General features: G+C 38.6%; 1 protein-coding gene across 1 annotated transcript in view; it reads left to right on the top strand.

Annotated features, from left to right (window-relative positions):
* Positions 1 to 16,629, top strand: part of OSBPL8 (oxysterol binding protein-like 8) — a 56,107-nt gene that overhangs the window by 21,678 nt on the left and 17,800 nt on the right. Inside the window, exons 4-7 of the mRNA XM_010193779.1 lie at positions 6,779 to 6,849; positions 11,347 to 11,427; positions 12,277 to 12,378; positions 13,612 to 13,815. Coding sequence (XP_010192081.1) covers positions 6,779 to 6,849; positions 11,347 to 11,427; positions 12,277 to 12,378; positions 13,612 to 13,815 — 458 coding nt within the window. The remainder of the gene's footprint in view (positions 1 to 6,778; positions 6,850 to 11,346; positions 11,428 to 12,276; positions 12,379 to 13,611; positions 13,816 to 16,629) is intronic.

Here is a 16,629-nt window from a genome sequence, read left to right as displayed (position 1 = left end):
AGGAAGAAAAAGCTATTGCCTCACCTTTTAAATAAAATAAGAAATGAAGATGCAGAAGCCATGGAAATCACATGATGAAAACGAGCTAGGTTAGTGCCTAAACAGGAAAGTACATGGCTGCATAATGCAAAACATCAGCTCCCTTTTCAGATTCTTTCATATCTTGTAGTAACAAATAGGGAAGCCACATAGTTCATGAGTTGTGCTTTGTGCAGTATAAATTTAGGACTTGAAAGACTAACAGGAAAAATAATTGATTTAATAAATCCTTAAAACCTAAATAATCACCATTTTTGTGTGCTTAGAAAGCAGAAATGAATAGGACCAAACCTGAGATGTGAAAAGCGAGATGTGATGTATTTGCGGAAGAGAGGAGCTGAAGCAAAGGCATTCTGCTTTAAGCATCCTAATGGGTTTGACGAGAGGAGTTTAGTGTTGCTTGGCTTGCTGCTGATTTGGCAGCATTTGTCTCTTCACTGCATTTTTCACGTGTGCCCTTCGTTTGTTTCTTTTTATTATTTCCTTTTGTATCTTACTCATCAGAATGTGAGGTAAAAGGCTGTCACTGCAACACTCTCGTTCCAAACAGCTAATGCTAACCAGCTTTCACAGTGAACATAATCCTTACACAAACACCTTAACTCATGAAGGAAGAGGGTCCGGTGCGACGTAGGTTTTCTTCATGTGCTGGGATTTCATCTGTGTTTTCTCCAAGAGCTGATGGCCGAAAGCTTGTCCGGAATGCTTCGTTTGGAGGATATAACGAACTCTCTCCTGCTTTACCAGGTTTGTTTTGGTCTTGCCTTTCTTAAAATGTACAGAAGACAATATAATTTCCTCCTCACATTTTTCAGCTTGAATGAAAGTAACGTTCTGAGATGTAGGTAGAAATCAGAAAGAATATTGCTTTTATGCATTTAGATAACAGCTGTTTGTAGTGGCAAGATTTGTAGATAGGTGAGTAAGTTAGCTTACACCACAGCACGTCTCTCTTTAAAAGGCATTTGTGTATTTGGTACTGACTGAAATGTTTGTTTTGGTTGTTTATGCTTTTATGAATGAAATTCTGTGATGTGGTTTATAAATGCCTGCCTTCCTTGTGTTTTCTGCTCCCCCCACACACGATGGACTTGCTTTAAAATCGTAAGGTACAGCAGAAGGTTTTAATTTAGCTGTAACAACTGGAATCTGCGTGCTTGGCATCAGTGGTTTGACTTAAAATGACAAGATAGAATGAGTTTGGGCTAGAATTATAGCCTTGCTAAACTCTGTAGTGCAAGATTTTTAGGACAGTAACACCAGAAAGGGCATAAATCTCCTTTTACTCAGACTTGTGTTTGCCTGAAAAACACTACTGGAATATTGAAATGAATTTGTAGAGTTTCATTGTCCATAATGTGCACTTCTGATACAGATACCTGAATTTCAGCAGTTTAATTCAGGAAACTGTGATGCTTGAAAATGTGTTACAAGGTCACCCCTTGGTGAATGGGGACATTGTGGGAATTGTACATTCTTCCCAGAATTACGCTGTATGTGTGATTTGTCCTGTGCGCGCACACATGCGTACTTGGTTGCGTAGTCCCGTTGGGCCAGAATGCTGGGGACGGGGGACAGAATAAAATAGATACCAGTTTTTATTGTATGCTTTCTGCAGAATGGCCCACTGAATTGGTAAGCTCTGACTCTGAAGCCTTGGAAAAGAGTTGGGGTGCAACTCCAAGCTCCCCTCCAACCTTAGGGTGAGGTGGTGAGGGATCTCTGCATCACTGGCCAGTGCTGGGCTGCAAAATCACTGGAGCAGCATGTTCAGCTGCAGGGAGCTGGCTGGGGGCAGTTATTTGGGACACCGTGTCCTTCCTATTAAACCTCATGTTTTACCCTATAATGTTTCCTTTCACTCAGCTTCAGGAAATGATTAGGCTTCCACTGAGAATTGAACACTGAGTGTTATTCAAGCTGCTCAGGAAATCAAGATCTCAACGCTTGACAGCGTGGAGTTGGCAGCTAGACAGATCCTCCCTACCTTTAAGATAAATGCATGTGGGCTGGTAATTACTGAAACAAACATGGATTTGTTTCCTGTTTGCTTCCTTCCTGTATAGGATGCTGCATTAAAGCTGAGAGCTGTCTGTAAGTGGACAGTGAATGACTTTTTAAGAAGCTGAACAAATGGGAAACAGTTTTTAATGAAAAAAATCAAGTGTAAACATATAACTAAAAAAATGTTTTATCTTTTGGAGTCTTCCGTATATCTGAAGAATTTAAACAATATTACCATGCTGGAAGGCATACTTTCAGTTTGGTTTAAGCAAGGAGTAGTTCTTGGCAGTCTAAAAGATAATAATTTATCACTATTTATAGTTACAGTGAGGATGTTCTTTGGTCATTATTGTTTATTTTATATGGTGTTTGCAAAAGAAAACATGACTGAGAAAATACATAAAAGGACTTTGTTTGCTTTTCTGATTACTTCATTTTCAAAATCCATGGAGGAATCTGAATTAGTTAATATGGGATTGTACTTGGAAACTGGTTGTCAGCAAGCTTTTGAAAACCGGTCAGTTTAAAAGACTGTTGTCTCCTGTGTATGATATAACACCAGTTCTGATATCTCCCACTACGTATAGCTGATAGTTCTTCCAGAAGCAGAGTTTTTCAGCTCAGTTCTTTGTTCTTTACAACCACACATGCATGCTGGTAATCGAAACAGTTTTCTCCTTGCTTTTCATTTGGAAGTGAGTAATATTGCTGCTTGGCTTGTTATTAGTGATCTTTTCATACATTGCATTGCTTTGTTACTAGTTCTTCTGTTCATTGGAAAAAAGCCTCCTGTGGATAGTAATTACTTTTTTTATTTTGGATAAAATAAATGTGACATTGAAAAGTAACATGTTTTTTTCTGATGTATTTTTCTCAGGTATTCTAATAGCAAGTGGTATTTTTTGAGAAGAACGAAACCAGTATTTGAGATGTAGGAGATGTTATGTGGTTGGTCTTGGTTTTTCCTTTCCCTCAAGACTGATTGAAGGGACAGATTGCGGGTGCGACTTTAAAGAATGATACCTGTGTTATGCTTCAAAATTGAAATCTCTTAACTAAACAGTTTAGTTTTAAAATGTACCCTACCACAAACTTTATCCTAAAGATGCTTTAACACCAATCTTTCAATGTATATACTCCTCATTTTTTGTCAGAGACGATGTTTTGGAGGACTTCTTTCTTTTGGTATGGACAGTGTGTTCCAGCTCAGCTCTAAAGAAGCGCTGTTTGATTTTGTTTCATTGGGATCTATTGAGTTCTGGTTGTTCCCGTTGCAGGTCGTTGTCAGGTTCTTGTATCTGTAAGTTTTGAAGGATCTGCTGAGTGCTCAGAGTAGGAACGTATTCATGGGCGCTGTCTCTTGGCTTTTAAGGTCATAGCATGAACTGTGGCTGCCTGCACTGGGGTTGGGATCAGCTTTCAGAGCCCATGAGGCCTGTGATGGTAAGACAAGGAAGGTCATACTGGGAGAAGGGCCATTGAGGCATAGTGTTGCTCTGAACACAACCCCTGATGGCCAGGACTGCTTTAGCGGATACAGTGGTGGAGCTTGTGTTTAAAAAATAATTTTTTTATTTTTTTTTTAATTTTAAATCTGGAAGTGCCTTAAATAATCCTGGGGGCTCAATCTGCAGCTCTGAAGGTTGATTCAGACTGCACTTGCTTGCTTTCACCTGGCTCTGAAGGTTGCTGTCACAATATTAGGTAGAAAATGAAACACAAATCTAAGAGAATTAATAGAGAGGAAGTTACAGAAAGGGAATGCATGTTCAATACCTGGATTTATACATTGTGAAATGTGAGTTCAGGTTATCTTATTAAAGAGTTCCCCATTGAATTATGGGTTGGAAAACAGCATCTAAGCTAAAATACGAAGCCCCAACCCATTGCTGATGAACATTGGAAAACTTGAAATGCATTCTTTTTATGAGAGCCTGCCTCTCATACCCTGGCAGGCTCTGCTCCACATACTGACTTCAGTGACTTTTTCTGGTGCAATTTTCAGTCCCTCTGGGGCAACCAAAACTATGAAGACAGCAATAACCCAAAACATTATTTAGAAGCACAGTTTCCCTGGCTTTGCTGCTGTCTTTGTGACAAATCCATAGAGAAACTTGTTGTTCGTAACTGGTAGCAGGAAGGGAGAGAACAGGATTTCTTACAGTGGATTCTATTAATATAATTGTGCTGATTATGTTTTTTCCTTGACCAAGTATTTCCATGGCAAAATAGATCTCATTCTCAGCTTGGGCCCATATGTAGCTTTTTATGATGTTTCAGTACAGATTTCCCTGCAGGCGTTAGTATCAAACTGTTCCTGTCAGAAGAAGTGAGACTGCTTATGGTATTGAGGTCTCTCCATCTTATTAGAGGCTCCCTGGAAATAGTGTCCTTACACTGGGTAAGGCTGTGTCTGGATCAGCACCTAAATTATGATTGATTTTTTTTTTTTTATCACATGGAGAGAAAAGTCCATTTTGGAGTAAGCTTATCCCTTCTGCAGAAGGTAAAGTTCCAGCATGGTGTGAGACGTGAAGCTGACTGCTTGGGTTTCCTCACAGACCAAGGCAGAGCAGGGCAAGGTGGTGGCATGTTTATGAATCTGCAAGGACCCACACCTCTTGGGCTTGAGATTCTGCAAGCAAGGAGGTGAAGTTTGGGGAAATGCCACTGAGCTTTGGTCTTTGTGTCTGCTTCCCTGGGATGCAGTGCTTCATTCTGTTTTCATTGGTGATACTAATGCAAAGCTTGTTTATGAAAATAAAACCAGATGTGTGTTAGATAAGAATGTGTAGAGCCCTTAGAGATGCTGTGATTTAGAAAGCAGGCTGTGCATTACAGCTTCTCTTCTGTAAGAACTATCATGGCTTAGCACTTTCTTGTCGATTCCCATTGCTAATTCTTTTGTATGTGCATATGAACAAACACATAAAAACTCGAAAGCCATTAGAAAATAGCTGCATTGCACTTCGAGTGGAACTTGGTTCCTAATTGGAAATTTCTTTTGACTGTGGGAGTGAAGAGAAAATCTCATTTTGATGGTTCTGGTGTGTGTCTGACTGCCTAAGACTGGCATCAAATCTGATCACTTCTCAGTGATCTAAGGCAGGTCTGTCCTCTGAGGCTTGAAGCAGTCTTTGTTTCGTTTCAGCACCTGATGACTGGTGCTGTAGAAAATGTTTTAGTTTGGGGTTGGTTTTTTTTGGGGGGGGAGAGATTTTTTGGGAGGTTTTGGGGTTTTGTTTTGCTTTATTCTGTTTTGTTTTGTTTTCCTTTGGATTCCCTAGCACTGCAAATCTTTTGCCTGTCTAGGTGGTACTTCCCTGTGTTCAAGTAGTCTTCTGCATTATAGGTTTTCATTAGATGAAAAACCTATCATGGTCGTGTTGGAAGAATTTCAAAAGGATGGGTTTAATGAACTATGCACAGAGGGGCTTCTATAAAGACATGTAAAGGGATATATGGTTTCTTTCTGTAAAGGCATATATGGTTTTATTTCTGTAAACATAAAATGAAATATCATTGTATTGCAGTATATAATTTTTAAAAATCTGGTCCTAAAAAAAAAATCTCTGCAAAAGGTAGTAAATACAAACAAAACAAAACAAGCAAACAAACAAAACTGGCTATGAGACCAAAACTAAGAGGAACCTCAGATTTCTCATATAACCTGAAGACCAACCTAATACCTCTATAACTTAGTGAAACTTCCCAAGATGTGTATTTGTGATAGATGAATCAGTCCTGTCTTAGAGTTTCTGAGTATTTTAAGTTATGGAAGAGTGACAATACTAATTAAAAAATTAATAATAATCCTACACTGAACAGACTACTCAGCACTGCTGCAGAGAGTTAAAAATTCTTTTAAAGCTCACAAAGTCTCTCCACACATACACCCGCTGCCCTGGAGAATGTGAAATCAAACTCTTTATGTGATAAATCTTCCCATTTTAAAGATATACCTACCAATTTCTATTTCGAAGTTTGGAAGATGCTCAGAGGGAGGCTCAGAAGAGCTTTTGGTGTCCGTTTATGCAATTTACCTGCTGGTGTAGTGCCCTCTGCTGGGTACCACTGACGGAGCCAGGCAAGGCCTTTCAGCTGCGTGGATTATTCTGGAAGTTAAGTACGACTTCATATTTATCTGCCCTCTGTCTGGAGGACATGCAAATGGTGGCATTTTTACTTAAATACTTTGCGCAGTTTGTCTTATTCCTGTTTATAAAAAGTATAAATTCAAGGTTAGTCCAAGCAACCTTTTAAATTTTCTTGCAGAAAACTGACTGGCAATCTTAATCAGTGTTTTAGATTTGCTTTCATGTAGGTGGTATTTAACAATTATTTCTAGCTACAGAAATGAGCAAACCAAAAAATGCTTTATTTACTATGCAGCTCTGTGTATGTGTGTATGCAGACAGGGGAGATCAGGAAGATAAAAGGTCAAAAGTTTATGCACCGCATTTGCTATTCATCAGGTTATTGGATTGTAGCACTGTCCAAATACAGTGGACTGTTCTCATCTCTTAGTGGGTGTTAAATTAGTTTATGTTGTGGTAGCTGGTATGTTATCCATTGATGTGATGGTATCCGTTGATGGACTGGTATGTATACAAAAATCCAATTTGCTTGCACTTTTTTATGCTAAAACACAATTTTCAAATCTCTTTTAAAGGCGAGCTTATATAAAATCTTCATGTCTTCGAATCACTTGCAATGATGCTGTCTTTTCTTTAAGGTTTTGACAAAGGGAAGGATGATGTGTCACAAAGCAAAGAGGATACTGCACATTCCATGTCAAAAAGCAAGGTAAGGAAAGCAGCCTCCTAATCTGGTTTAAAAATGTCAGTGTGCAGGGGAGTTGTGCACTTTTAGTTAAATGCAAATGTGTTTAACTTTTGTGGTAGGTGATCTTGAAGTTTACTCTTCAGCAATAGGTAAAGATTAAAGGGAATTTCTTAATATAGTTCTCAGAATGCCATGAAAATCGACTGTTCAAATTAGTAAAAATGAGACGTGGAGTCTTCTCAGTGTCATCTTGGGGTGGGATGTTGGTCTTGCCAAATGTAACGATGGATGGAGGCCAATTCTTGCTATGGAACAGAATTTAAAATCCTTTTAAGCTGTGGGTGAAGGTGCTGTTCACTGAGCTGCAGCAAATCTTCTTACAAGAATGTTAAAGAAACTGTAATTGGAAAAGGTTTAGTTTAATGGCTTAAACTGCCAGATTAAAAACATAGTTAAGTGTAGTCTCTTGTTCTGTCTGTTGCAAAGGCTTCTGAACCTCAGAATTCAGATACAAAGGCCCAGCTCATTGAGGCAATGAGACTGCAAAGGAAAGTGTGCTCAGCAGAACATTAAGCTGGATATAATTGCTACATATGATGATGGTTTCTGGTAGTCTTGATATTAGAAATGGAAAAGGCAGGAGCCAGGCAAGTTCATAATCATCACAGTGTTTCCATCCAAGGGATGGAAAAAGCTTACTGAGAGGGAGTGTGAAAACTGAGAGCGTCCAAAGTGGATTTGGGAGATGGATGCTGCAGTCACCAAGCCATAGCATCTTGGCATGGCTAAGCTTTAAAGAGGAAGAAAACATGGACTTCCTGAGCCAACCAAAAAGACTTGTTTTATGTAGTCTCTTCTCTCCAGAGCTGTATTTTGTTCTGATTGCAATTAGCTTACAGGAGTAGCATTCTTATTCAGAATGAAATGTTATTTTCTGATGGTATTGAAACTGTGTGCACACTGTAGTTGCATAGAGCAAAATCTACCGTAGCTATCTTTTCCTTTCCCAAGTCCTTTTAAATTTGTAGGTTACAGTTATAGAACCAGTCAGTTTTAGGACACTGCATAGGGCGCTCTCATGCAACTTTATTTGTTGGCCTGTTGTAACTCTTGAAGAGTGTGAGCATTTTGGTAAGCAAAAGTGCCTGGCATATCAGTGCACTGAATTTTTATCTACTAATTTTTATGTATTTAGAATGTGGAATTCCAGAAGAAAACTGTTTTCAGATGGCTGTCTCATAAAGCAGGCGTCTCTTTCTCTTCAAGACATTAAAGATTAAAGAGAAGAGGAAAAGATTGTATTTTGTGTATGATTTGGTCACTGAATGAAGTGGCTAAGTTCACTCGTCTTCCTTATTTAGACGTGATTACAGGACAGGGTTTAAAGGCTTTGAATTACCCAGCTGTGTGGTTTTCTATTTTCTGCTAGGATGTCCACTGGTTTTTAGAGGCAAATGTGGCAATAAAGTTTTAAAACAGATTGCCAAGGTGCAGCAGACATGGGCCGCTCTGCAGTGGGGAGGGTGAGAGCCTGAGTTTGAACACAAGGAGCTCCCAGGAGAAGTGGGGGAGATGGCTGCTTCCCGCTGCTTTCTCACACAGCTTTTTCCCCCAGCTGCAAGGTCAACGTCCTGCAGTGTCAGAGCTGGCCCTAGACACAGGCAGATGGGGGGATTGCACTCAAAAAAACCAATTTTGTACTATTTGACACATTTTTCTGTGATATGCCATGTGTCACAGCCTTCAAGAGAAATGTTAAACAGATGCCAAAGGAAATCAAAGCGACTTAAAGATTATAGTAGTGTTTCTCTGCTTATGTGGTGTCATCAGAATTGCACTGGGGTGAGCAGATCAGTTTCTGCAGCTGATGCTGCACTTCTGTGGTGTGTAGCAAAGCACTTCAAGCTGTTGGTGTCTTACATCTGACCCGGAATCACACAACTTGCATCTCTCAGCTTTGCTGCATCTTAGAACCTCACTTGTAGGGGAGCATATTTTACCAGCCAGCTTGCTTCTGGTCAAGATATTTATGTTGGTCCAGAAGCCTCTAAATAATTTTTGACTTGGAAATCAAGTTAATACTGTCTCTTTTAACTGGGATTTATTTCAGACTCTATTAATCATTTATCTTTGACTGTCCAATTTGGTTTTTCTCTTATTTATTTTTCTTGGTTCTTGTCTTCCCATGATCTTCAGTCTTTGTGTGGTTTGCTGTTACTTTTAGTTGTGTCTTTCTGCTGTCAGAGATGAGACCAAATATTCCTACTTCTTCTAATATAATACACATAATAATACATATTTTTCTTCATCCATATTTTTGCAATTACTGCATGTGGGGCTTGATAAGAGTAGTGGTCCCTTTATAACCCGCAAATAAACTTCAGGCTAGCAGATGGTGGTAACTGTCTGTTGCAGCTGTGGAGCTGAAGTAGCAGCCCTCCTTTCTAAGTAAGGATGGAAAAGCAGTGGTGAGACTTGCCCAGGATCTGGTACTGAATGTACCTCACTAGGAGTTGCAGTAGGTTCTCTTAAAATGTTTTGGGTTTTTTTTCTTCTTTCTTTTGGATTTTGATCCTATCCACTTTGTGTGGATCTAGCACTGAGAAAGTTACTGCCTTAAAAATATACAAATCACTGATCTGTCTCATAATCTGTTGATGAGCTCTAAATATGGACCTTTACTCAGTGTCATATTAGTGAGCTTTACAACTGAGATACTGAGAAAATTAGTTTTTGTGACCTGTGGTACTTACTTGTTCGGGGATTTTATATGCATGACCTTTAGGTTGCATTAGCTTTCTGTTAGTGAGCAACTAGAATATTTATGAATGTTTTGCTTAAGTTTCTCCATTATAGCTTGCATAACGAATTCATTACCCCTTCTTATGTGACAGCGATAAGCGTTTTCCCCTCTTCTGTTATTACATTTAAAGTACTGTATTTCCTTTAGGTTTTAGATAGGGGAATTAAATTTCAAGTTGTATGCTTGTCAAATTTTGAGTGTCAAGAACGTATCTTTAACACAAAGAGGCTTCCTTCATTTTTCCAAGATGCATATGGAAGTTAGAGAACATTTACTTATTGTTGAAATGATCTTGAGATAAAATTACTTTCTGCCAGTTATTGCACATCTTTCTGATAATAGCTATCTAAGTAGACCCCTGTAAAGTCTTAGTTCTGTATTAAAGGCATCAAAGTAGGGTCAAAGTTAAATTGCTTTGTTCCACTTCTAAATCTTTAATTTTTATTTCTTTGGTTTGAGCAACTTGTGTGTTAAGAAAAAGAGTGCTCAAGTGCACTGGTTTTACTATTGCAGTAAGCTCTCTCAAAAATCACTCTTTTTTTAAACTCTTCTTTTATAGTATTCCAAAGTAGAAATTCAGTGAATAGACTTTGCAGTGTAGTCTGAGATTTGAAATGATTCGTCAGAAACGCTGAACAGCTTGAGAAGCAGTTTTTATAAACTGCCCTTCAATTCACACAGTTTAGAAGGTTACATTGATTTTTTTATTTTTGACTAGGCAGGAACTTTTGGTCCATCAGGCTTATATGTCAGTGCACAAAGAAATGCAACTCTCTGTGATTTATCTGAACTTTACATATAGTGGATACCTACTCTGACTTGCAGTAGGAATGACATGATAACTTTGTGATAGACTCCACTTTTTCTTTTATTTTTTTCCTTTTTTTTTTTAAGAGCTCTGTATCCCAAGGTGAATATTTGATGGCTCTAGTTCCTTTTCAACTAGTAGGCAACAGATGCCAAGGAATAAACTTTGAACCTTGCGAGATGTGGGTGGGAGGCAGGAAGGAGCAAACGCTTGGTACTGAGGCAGCACCTCGTCCTGCCATGAACAAGGACTTGGGTTTTGTGAACTGACCTGGGTCCTATTCCTGTCTGTCACCACTGTCAGCTTCTTGAAGATGACTTGCAAAGTAATCGGAGCGTGGGATTAGGGAGGAAGGAGCAGAACGAGTGCCATTAGTGGTCAGTTTACTCTGGTGATTTATAGAGCGCTGAGTCCTAGACTGAAGAGGCTGTCTTTTCCTTCATGGGTCACGGGGTAAGTGTCTCCATAGCAATCCATTCAGAGGAGCTGTCAAGTTATGAATGAAGATGTTGGGATTTGTATGTCATGGCAGCATAACAACTCCTGTGTTTAAACACCGGGATTCTCCTAAAACTTTCTCTATGCTAAAATAATGTCAAACTAGTCAGGACTGTGACATGTGAAGTAACAGGTTATATGGGCCAAGTATTTACTGTATATAGTTCAGCTGCTTCTGGAGGAATCTCCGACTTCTTTCCCATAAAACCTTATGAGAAAAGAGTCCATAAATAAGTGGTGAACAGCTCATGTGTACTTTTTTTCCCTGTGAGAGAAACAGTAGAGAAGTAAGTGGGAATGGGAACCTTACAAATATAACTCTGCACTTCAAGCACTTTCTAATGCCTGCAACAATATGTCCTTGTGTCTGTCATTGTCATTTATTTGTGATGTGTTTTGTGAATTTCAGTCTGAATCCAAGCTTTTCAATGGCTCTGAGAAGGACATCTCTCTATCTTCAAGCAAACTTACAAAAAAAGAATCTCTCAAGGTGAATTTATTTCCAACTCCTTGTGGGCTATAAATGCATTCACATAGTTTTACTGTATTCTCTAATGAGAAGACAAAAAAACAAGTAGCAATGAGACCTATGGAATATTTAAGTATTGTGAGAAGTTGTGGTGTTTATTCTCTTCAAATCTTACTGTGCTGTTCCTTGAGTACAGGCTTCTGTAATGCAGTCTTTAAGATGGCACAAGATTGTACGATAACTTGGAAGATCATAAGATAATTCAGGTTGGCAGGGACCCTCAAGACATGCAATGATATGACAAATGACAAATTGAATTACCAAAGCTGTAATGTACCTGTGGTATTTCTACTGCCTTCTTCCCCTGTGTTGTAAGGCGACCAAGCTCCACTGTTTGGCAGATATTATGTCAGGAGAAACATAAAATTATTTGGCTCTAAGACAGGGAGATACAATGCTGTAACTTTCTACTAAAGTAATAATTGGTGAGTAAAGACTGCTGATCAGATAATGTGCATGTAAATATGCATCTGGCCTAAATTTGGTTTTATACTTTACACTAGGAAAGGAAGCAGGGGAAAGGGATTGTTTGGTTTTCCCCCTGTGATTCTAACAGGAGTTTCAAAGTCCTCAGTTCTAAAAGCAAATTTTAGATGAATCTGAAATTGGTTACATGGTAGCTGCTCTTGAAACAGAGCATGAGTTGTTCACAACTAAAAGTCAGATACTCAGTTTTGAAGCTACTTCTGTGTCTGTATTGCAAATTGAATTTAGCATATTTTTCCTCAGCTTTTAGTGATAGATGTCTTTTGTGCTCAGATTACTGGTTTATGGCTGTGGCATTGTAAATATTTTTATTAATATTTACAGGTTCAAAAGAAAAACTACAGAGAAGAAAAGAAGAGAGCTACAAAAGAATTACTCAGCACTATCACAGACCCATCAGTTATTGTTATGGCTGACTGGCTGAAGGTCAGAATCCAAGTGTGAAACCTGAGTTGAAGATGCAGCAGCTGCTTGCTTCTTTCTGACCAGAGCAGAAAAGGCTCAATCTTTTACTTGCCGTTAATGTTTTTCTACAAGCGCAGCAGCCACTGATTGCATCCCAGGGTCTCTGTGCTCAGATCCTAGGGGAATAGTAGAAGAGCCTAGCTCTCACTTACTGCAGTCACTGTAGTCACATGCATCTTGTGTGTGTATCCATTAACTTTAGATGAGTTGGCTTATGATTCGTATTTTGTCCTTTTTATTTTACACTGTGAACTGAAGCTCTGTTACATCCGTTACAATAGTGAACGTGGTTCAGTCATATTAGATATTTGAATACAAAATTTCTTGTATATTTCTTGTATTTTTCTTTTCTCTCTTAAGGCCTAACTGTCCTCTAATACTGATACAAAATGGGAAGAATTAATTTCTCAAAGATAGAAGTCAGTGTCATCAGCAGTAATGCAGTTCATATATTTGTCTATAATTCATTAAATTTGTAAATACATTCCTTGGAAATTTTACAAGAAAAAAGATCTGTTGCCCATTCTTTGTAGTTAGCTTCAAACAATAGCTTGTCTGGGAATAGTTTCTCCAGTTTTTGAAAAGTCAGTGTAAACAAGCTAAAGCACTGCTCAGATGTCAAGTTGGCATTCAGTCCTACGGAGGCAGAGGTAATTAAAATCCGGAGTTGACAGAATTGATGCAAGCAGTCTAATGAGATGTGCAAATTCAGGGACTTGAAAGGATCTTCTATTTCACTGGGTTGAAGCTAACAGCTGTTATAAGGGGTTTTATCTAAGAAATTCAAATATATCTGAGTTATTTTGTGAATCTTTTTTTAAAATTTTTATCGCACATCTGCCCTGTTTTCAAAGGAACTCAGTTTCTGAAGATGATTGTCTTCATGCTAGTTATAAAATATGTTCCAGATAGGAAAATGCATTAAGGTTTCAGATGAATTGCCGTACTTCCCATATCTGGATGTGTGTATACCCAGTTGTAGATTAAGTATTCATCAAGAAAGAATAGAATAGTGAGCACTGAAATAGTACCTTTGTATTGTCTTTGATAAACCTGGGTAAACTCTTGATAGACCTCATTAAACTTTGCTTCAGATAAAAACTAATAAGTAATTTAAATTTAAATTTTCATTTGTTAAGAGGGGTGGTTTTGGTATTGGCTTCACTGAGCTAAAACTAACTCTTTGTCTTCTAGATTCGTGGTACATTGAAAAGCTGGACCAAGCTGTGGTGTGTACTGAAACCAGGAGTGTTGCTTGTTTACAAAACGCCCAAAAATGGCCAGTGGGTAGGAACAGTGCTCCTGAACGCTTGTGAACTCATTGAGAGGCCTTCTAAAAAAGATGGCTTTTGTTTCAAACTTTTTCATCCTTTGGAGCAGTCCATATGGGCTATAAAGGTTAGTGGTAGCATATATGGTTTTTAACAGATGACTAGCATGAGCCAGTTATGAGTAAAGACAACCTTAATGAAAAACTGAACTGTATTTTCTGTTATAACGTTAATGGTTTGTCTGTTCTGAATACAAGCCTTCAACATGTAGTCCTCTTCATCACAAAAAGTATTTGACTTATGCTGCTCTGTATACGTAAATAGCTTCAGAAGTGTGGTGTGCAGAGGGATGCCACTAAAAAGGTTAATACTGTCACTGGCAATCATGTAAGTGGAAGGAATGAGTGTGTAATGTCATACTTTTCATCAGTCAAATCTGAGAAATTAAGAAGGCAAGTGATTTGGCTAAGTGAAAGAGTTGAGATATGTTATAAACATTTATTGGCTTCCAGCCCTATATTCATGTAATAAAATGTCAGCTTAGTTCAATGTGCTTATAAGAGTAGAAATTCTAATTACTTCCGTGTGCTATAATAGCTTATATTACAAATTATTAGCCAACTGTGTTCCTTTTTGGCTACAATTTTAGGAAGATAAATGTTTTCATTCGGTTCTGATGTTGGTTTGCTTTGTCATACATGATATAATATTGTGAGCAGCTCTTACCTGTAAGTGTTGGAAAGCGCAGTGTGTTCTGCACAGCAAAGGTTTATTTAAGTTTCTCGTAAGAATCTTTAATGTCTGCGGATATTCACTGTTTAGACTCTAGTAAACAAGCTATAATAGTCCTTGTTTTGTGTTTACATATGGAGAGGGGGTGTGGAAGCACAGCACAAGTGAACATATTTACCTCCTGAAATGACATCTTGCTTTAGATGAAATGACTGTACAGTATTAGGACACTTGTCATAATAAATTAATTATGCTCTCTGCAACATTCATCTTAAGATAGTTATTAATTGTGAGATTGTATCTTCTGAATCTTATCTTGATCTAGAGGTACTGTCACATCTGTAGAATGTGCTGCATTGATTTTGTCTTTATCTCAGCCTGGGAAGTCAGTCAGCTGGTGTAGTTCCTGATGTTTGTTTGTGGTCTTGTTATCCTTATCAGTGTTATCTACATTTACCAAGCTTAGATAAAATCTTTTGTAGTTGCTATTGAACAGTTTTATTTTACCATTGCTAAGGAAGACTTTTCAGTAATTAGCGGTGATCTCACATTTGCAGAACACAAACTTCATATCCTTTTTCAAAGCTGTAGGGTTTAGTGTTGATGTGATTTAATTGTTTGTCATCATGTATACATACATTGCAAAGTGGTGGCCTGTCTACAGAAGATCACAAATCAGTCTTATATTTCTTTATTGCCTGGCAATGAGAAATGGATTTGTTTGTTTTTTTAACTAGATATTTAGAAATTAGAGGACATGCCCCACCAGATTTTTACTTTTTTAAGGTAGGTCAAATTTTGAACCTGAACAAGTTGATATTGTCCATTCTAAATGTGCTGAGAGCTGGAGTGGCGTTTATTCATTTTGGTTTGGCTATTCGCAGTTGAGAATTACTGGGTTTAATGACATGGAAGGCCTTGAAGTTTGAAACCTTTTTCTGTCTTGTTTACCTAGTCAATTATAACGTCCTAGTTACAGATTTATTATCATGAGGCAAACTCTCGTAAGTGTAATAGCAATTGACTGATTTACAGAGTAGATTTACCAGAACGAGCCTTGTTTGCCATCAGTGCAGACAGATGACATTGCAAGAAACATGTACGCGGGTCTCAGTACTGCAGGAGATTTCCTCGCTTGAGCACACTGCCTGTGGTGTGTCCTTCTGGCAGGCTGCAAGTTCTCTTCTGCAGTAGTTGGTGGCCACTCAGTCCATTCACACGCGCCCTTAAGCCTGTTGCTGTGGTCTCTGATGTTCCTCCTGCACCCCGAGGTAGCTGATGCACTGTACCTCATTCTGGCATCCTCGTGTGCCCAGTCCTGATGCCGTTTCAGTTTCCTAAAATTAGTAACTAGAACAGTTACTGCATGAGTAGATTTAGTCAAGTGTGAGTGCCTATCAGTTTTTATTGCTTTCTCTGAATGTTCATGGCATTTGAGTTTTATTGGCATGCATATTCTGTAGGAAGTAAATTTTACAGTTTTTTTAATCTAGTGGAATTTTTAACTTGCCCCATTACCTTGTATTGGAGTAGTTGTACCAGTGTTCTGTCAGGAACAGAGAGAGTTCAAATAAAGTCCCCTAACAACTGGAAATTGATGTTTCTCTTGTGCAGAACACTAACATACAGAAAATTGATTTTGAAACCATAATGAGTGATAACAAAGAAAAATGTCCAGTGCTTTTGGAACAGTAATCAATCAGAGGAAATCAAGATCCATGAACTGTTATTTCAAAATAAGTCAACCTACTTAAATGTTCACTGCAAATTATTCATTCAGTTTTAATTAATGTATTGTCATAGCACCTAAAGTAGTATAGCTTTCTTGCATTAAAAAAACCACCACAAAACCAAACACCAAAACCACGCTTCATCTCTAAATTATAGCAGTTTGGTACAGACTGAATAGTGCACCCTGCATGCCCACAGAATAACCCTAAAGGGAGATCTCGCGGGCAGAGATCTGCCCTTAGTCTGTGCCCTGTGACCTGAGAGTTCGAGGACTTGTGATGGGCTAGGGTATTTGCATGGCGTTGGTGCACCCATGGTGCCGCAGTCTCCTCTGTGCAGCGCCCCAGCACATCTCCCCTGCCTTGAGCTGAGGTGCTCTCCCCTCCCCAGGGCCCAGTGAGAGTGAGATCTGTCCCTGCCTGCCCTTGGGACAGTGGTTGCTCATGGATGGGGTTTTCCTTCCTGGTCCTTGTTACCC

Source organism: Mesitornis unicolor, unplaced genomic scaffold (assembly GCF_000695765.1).
Source record: "Mesitornis unicolor isolate BGI_N332 unplaced genomic scaffold, ASM69576v1 scaffold2701, whole genome shotgun sequence".
Classification (NCBI taxonomy): domain Eukaryota; kingdom Metazoa; phylum Chordata; class Aves; order Mesitornithiformes; family Mesitornithidae; genus Mesitornis; species Mesitornis unicolor.
Note: the sequence above shows the minus strand (reverse complement) of the source record. Positions and strands in the feature narration are given on the sequence as shown.